At 35.4% G+C, this 6,000-nt stretch overlaps 1 protein-coding gene across 2 annotated transcripts in view; it reads left to right on the top strand.

Annotated features, from left to right (window-relative positions):
• The first annotated feature begins 891 nt into the window (after positions 1-891).
• The window catches only part of ASMT (acetylserotonin O-methyltransferase), a 28,546-nt gene continuing 23,437 nt past the window's right edge, over positions 892-6,000 (top strand). For both annotated transcript variants that reach the window (XM_023500366.2, XM_012546121.3), the window contains exons 1-2: positions 892-3,016; positions 4,672-4,843. In XM_023500366.2, the coding sequence (XP_023356134.1) occupies positions 2,948-3,016; positions 4,672-4,843 (241 nt within the window). In that variant the 5' untranslated portion in view covers positions 892-2,947. The remainder of the gene's footprint in view (positions 3,017-4,671; positions 4,844-6,000) is intronic.

Below are 6,000 nucleotides of genomic sequence, written 5' to 3'. Positions count from 1 at the left end.
GTGGCAGCCCTCTTTGTAGTGGCTAGAAACTGGAAACTGAATGGATGTCCAGCAATTGGAGAATGGCTGAATAAATTATGGTATATGAATGTTATAGAATATTATTGTTCTGTAAGAAACGATCACCAGGATGATTTCAGAGAGACTTACATGAACTGAAACTATGTGAAACGAACAGACCCAAGAGATCATTGTACATGGCAACAACAAAACTATATGATGATCACTTTTAATGGAAGTAGCTCCCTTCAACAATGAATTGATTCGGACCAGTTCCAATTGTTCAGTAATGAAGAGAGTTATATACACCCAGAGAGAGGACTGTAACTGGATGTAGACCACAACATAACATTTTTACTCTTTCTGTTGTTTGCTTGCAGTTTTGTTTTCTTTCTCAGGTTTTTTTTTTCTTTCTAGATCTGATTTTTCTTGTTCAGCAAGATAATGTATAGATATGTATACATGGTATTGGAATATCTACCATCTACGGGAGGGGTTGGGGGAAAGGAGGGGAAAATTTGGAACGAAAGGTTTTGCAAGATCAATGTTGAAAAAAATTACCCATGCATATGTTTTGTAATAAAAAGCTATAATAATAAAAAAAATTATCCAAGACAATTCCAAAGAATTCATGATAAAAAAAAATGCTGTCCCCTTTCAGAGAGAGAGAACTGATTAATTGAGTGCAAATTGAAATATAACTTTTCACTTGATTTTTTTCTTGCTTTTATGGGGGAAATATGCTTAGCTCTGAAATGTGTTTTGCATGATTTCACATGCATAATTGATATCATATTATTTTTCTTCTCAATGGGTATGATAGGAAGTAGGTGGGAGGAAGGGAATTTGTAACTCAATGTTTAAAAAGAAAAGAATACTAAAATAAATAATAAATTGTAATTTTTAAAATTAATAAATTTAGCATGTTACTTTCAAAGTTATCCTGTTTGTATGTCCTCCCCTTCTCTTTCTTCCCATTCTCTCCTCCTGTCCTCCCTCCCTTCTTCTTCTCCTCTCTCCTCCCCTCTGTTCCTCTCTTTTCCTCTCCTCTCTTCTCTTTTTCTCTATTCTGTTTTTGGTCATTAAGGTTACTTATTAGTAAGTGTCTAATACAGCATTTGAGCTCAGGTCTTCCCTTCTTAGGAAGGGGTCTACTGGGTGGGGCAAAAATGTGAAAATGGTTAGCAAAAGAAATATATTTCAATGTGAGAGAGGTAGATGGCACCAGGCGAAACAATCTGACCAGAAGGTAAAGATGTGGAATAGAGGTGTGCTCCTCACTGTATCCCTTTACTTTAATTGCTGTTTGTCTTTTTCCAAGGCTATTTGTGAGTTATGAAGTATAGGCCACAGCAATGAAATGGCACTTCTCTGTGAAAAAAAAATAGGCATTCAAATTATCCTGCCTATCTTGAGCAAAGCACCAGTTTCCCACCAAGTTAAGATTCTCTCTTTAAGGTTCCTACCAGGCACAGCGATCCCTAGTACAATGGAACTTGTTCAACGTTGGTGTGGCAACAAATGATTTGCAGTTGCTGAAAAGGTAATAGATTCCTAAACATTAATATCTATTTCCTAATAAATTTCAAACCTTAGGATCATTAATTAGAATTGGAAGAGACTTTGGGAGTCATTTAATTCAACTCCCCAATTTTTATAATAAAGGAAAATTAAAGTGACTTGGTCACATGGGTAAAAAGTGAGTTAGAAGATGAACCAGGTTCAGACTTCACATCCAGTGATTATCTACTAGACCTTCATTAAGCAAATGAATTTAGATGGATAAGTGCTTAACAAATACTATTCATTCATCCATCTATTGTTTACTTGGCATAACTGGAATCAGTCCTTTGCTTTTTCATAGTGCTTGTAAGGGCTATCATCTGAGATTACTGTTAATTAATTTTTTGGCTTTTGAAGAATGATCAGCTGTTTAACAGGCCTAAATGTGCTTTGGATTTAGGTTTGGGAGGTTTTATATTACTTTGTATCTTTAGAAAACAATGTTTATCTATTGTTCTTTTTGTCAAGTGTTGATTTGTTAATGATAGCTGGTACTTTTTATTCCATAAACACAACCTACACATATTTAATCAGAAGTTGCTGATACCAATTTTGTTAAACCATGCCCTTTTTTCCCCTCTCTTTTTCTCTTTTCCTCTGCTAATGTTTTGACTAGTTTTCTCTGTTTGTTAGTACATTCTCCATGCCTGGCATCTTTCCCCCATCAGAGAGGAGGGATGCTAATCTATCAAATATTGCTTCTGATTAGAATCACTGAGCGATGGTCATAGTGTTTCCATTTTAGCATCAGCATTGATGGGAAAATAAGAAACTTTAAAAGAGGTAGAGTAGATGAGGACCACTTTTTTAAAGGATTAAGGACTCCTGGTAATAAAATTAGAGATGTTTAGATAAGGTTTAAAAATGGTGATAAGATTATTTAAAATCTTATTTGATATAAGAAACCAACACAGGAGAGGAGTTTGAAGCCAATAGCTAAAATGAAGTTGAAGGATTATCAATAGATTTTATTTATCCCTATTATCCTTGGGCCCTAGATGCATCTTGGCTGCTGTGATTGCCTCCTCTATCTTCAGATTGGTCTTTCACCAGCTTTTCTCTTTGTGTAAGTTTTCCTCAGGGGGCCAAATTAATTTTGCTAATGAAGCAACAAGATTATATGTATGATAGCTTAAAGGACTTAGAAGCAAGAAGAACAACTGTGATGTTGGAAATTAGGTCAAGGAGAGCCAGTGTACTACTATTAATAAGGTACATGGTGCCTTCACAATTATTTGCTTATAACTAATGCTAGTGTGGCAATGGGCTTTTGGAAGCAACCACAAAGCATTTTGCTGACATGTAACCTTCTCATTTCCAAGAAGTTTATTTAAAATTGGACAAACAAGGCCTTTCCAACTCTTGCTAGTTCTGAGGGGAAAAAATGAGTTTTGCAGAGGACCTTGACTATGACCTTTTCAATGAATACATAAATGGCTTCATGATCTCCAAGGTAAGAATGTTACATAATATAACAAATTGTTGGGAAGAAAACATTTTGTAATTATAGGTTGGCTAAATTGTATCAGCATACTGAGTAGCTGAATGGTGTTCATTTTTTTAATGGTGATCATAATTATTTACTTCAATTTGGTTAAAAAAAAAAAAAGGAAAAATGTTGGAGAGATATGCTTAGTCAGCTTTGGAGTCTTGACTCAGATAATGAAGTCTTTTGCAGCCAGGATAATTCAATGTGTATTGTTATCTGTACAAGGGCCTTCAGTAAATTTGATTCAGTCACACTGATAAGAGCAATTTGCTTTATTAAGGAGGTTAGTCTGTCCATCAGTAAATCAATATTTAGTGCCTACTGTGTACCATATTCCTAAGCACAAAGGAATATAAAAGCAAAACACAGTCCTTGCCCTTGCAGGACTTACAATTTAAGGAGGGAGTTGATATGCAAACAACTATATGTACAAATAAGATATATTTAGTATTAACTAGAAATAATCAACAGAGAGAATGCACCAGAATTGAGAGGGAATGTGTCTTATTTTCAATTCCCTTCCCTTCCCTTTTTCCTCCTCTTCTCTTCTTTTCTTTTCCCTCTCTTTCCCTCCCCTTCTTTTCCTTTTTCTTCCCTTCTCTTCCCTTCTCTTCCCTTCACTCCCCTTTTCTACCCCCCCTTCCCTTCTCTTCACTCCCCTTCTTTCCCTTCCCTTCTCTCCTTTTCTTTTGCTTCCTTTCCCTTCCCTCCCCTTCCTTCCCCATTCTTTTTATTTGGGGATTTCCTTTCTGATTTTATCACTATAGGGAGTTCTCTCTACCAATGTAGATCACAGCCTCCATGACATATAGCCTTGCTGAATTGTCTATAGTAATTGGTTCAATGACTCATCCACACTCATGTCATGCAGACAATATATGGCAAAGATGGGAGTTGGACCCAGGGTCTTCCTGACTGAGGTCACCTCTTTATTTACTCAGCCAGTGGTTTCTTGATTATAGTTCCCCTATAATCAAAGGTGATTCATATACAATAAAGTCTGTTTCACATAGAACTTTGGAAATAGATTGATTTTATTGTTACTTAGCTTCTCTAATAGGCCAAAAGAGATTATCAGATTTAATATGTGTGAGTAGAAATTGTGATATTCATGCTCCCTTTTCTTTGTCACATATACAACCTATATTCTTAACATTTTTAAAAAAGCTTTATTAGCTTTATCTTGACAGGCAAGACTATAATACGTAAACAGATAACAAAAGGTCCCCACTTGCTTAATGTAACTTTCATGGATAGTTATAGTGAAAAAAAATTAGTTAAGACTTTAAAAACATAATAAGTTGGAGCAAGATGATAAGAGATAAGAACATTCCTTGGGGACCCTATTCCTATTATAAGATAAACATAATTTACTACTTAACTCACAGGGTTGTGGTAGGAAAGCAAAGTGTTATGGAAATAAGAAGTATTGTTCTTTCCCTTCTTATCCTATCAGCCAATGACCTTATAAGACCTGGTTATTTTTCAGGAGAATGTTCAGCTCTATATGCAAAGTTCATTGAAAAAGCATTGCATCTCTTAATCCATTAAGCTCCTATTAAGTATTTTCCTCAAAAGAATATCCTAACTTTTTTTTTTTTTGCTTTGCTTCTTATGAGGTTATGTTCACTGCCTGTGAATTGGGAGTATTTGATCTCTTGGAATCTGAAGGGTTCCTGACCTTCGATGTCATTGCTGAACGCTTAGGTACCAATTCCCAAGGAATAGAACAATTACTTGATATCTGTGCGACCTTGAAACTTCTGAACGTGGAAATGAAGAAAGAAAAAGGTAAATATAATAGGAATAGGGTCCCCAAAGGAATGCTCTTATCTCTTATAATCTTATCACATGTCCCTAAACTAGGAAAGCATCGTGGTACAATTGAAGAAGCATAGGCTGAGTGAGAGGATTTAGGTTCACATTATTTGATATTTACTATGTATGTGACTTAGGAAATTCATTTAACCTTCCTGTGTGGACACAGCTTTCTTCATCTATGAAATGAGGGAATTGTACTAGATGCCTCGAATTATCTTCCTTCCCTATGATTTGGATGAGCCCTTTTTGTTAAGCTGTATCTGAGCATAAATCCTGTCTACTGCATCCTTGACAGATGGTCATGGTGTTTCCTTTTTAGCATCAGCATTGATAGGAAAATAAAAAACTTTAAAAGAGGTAGAGTTAATGAGTATCACTTTTTTAAGGAGTAGGGACTCCTAGTAATAAAATTAGAGATGTTCAAATAAGGTTTTAAAATGATGATAAAAATGTCTGATAAGAAGTTGGTTATTTCTTATCTGAAAGGCAGCATAGCCTAATAGTTAGAGAGACAATCTTGGAGTCAGGAAGACCAGGGCTAGATGGTCTCTAATGATGGTGGCAGGTCACTTAATTTCTTAGGGCCTCAGATATCTCTTTAATACTCTAAGTTATAGGTAACTAGCTGATCTATATGGGTGCAGAGATTTTTTACAGATTAAACTTAAAAAATTCTTGACCTATGTCTTATCACGGCACTCTGATGACTCTTGAGGAGAGAGTGAGGATAATGACTGCACAGTTCTGCCTCACTTAAATCCAATTCACTTACAAGTCAAGACATCATCCTCCTAATTTTATTGTTTGCTTCTAAGCAGAACAAACAATAACATATAACAACATCTATAATCCCACTTCATATGGTTGTTGTGATGATCAAATTGGATGCACATTGCTTTGCCTTTTTGAGCACTCTAAAATTATCTGCCATTTTTAATAATCTTAATTTCATTGTCCTTTAATCCATATAGCAAGGGTACTTGCTGGTTCAGTCTTTGCTAACTCTAAAGCACCTATATAGCTTGCTGTGCCCTCTCTGTAGAACTTAAGACTGTGAACCTTGAGAAGGCCATAAAAATCTTTGGATTGAATCTTTGTTGACTTTATTAGCTAAACTGATGACATTC

Source organism: Sarcophilus harrisii, chromosome 3, assembly GCF_902635505.1.
Source record: "Sarcophilus harrisii chromosome 3, mSarHar1.11, whole genome shotgun sequence".
Classification (NCBI taxonomy): domain Eukaryota; kingdom Metazoa; phylum Chordata; class Mammalia; order Dasyuromorphia; family Dasyuridae; genus Sarcophilus; species Sarcophilus harrisii.
This window is presented reverse-complemented; position numbering and strand designations above follow the sequence as displayed.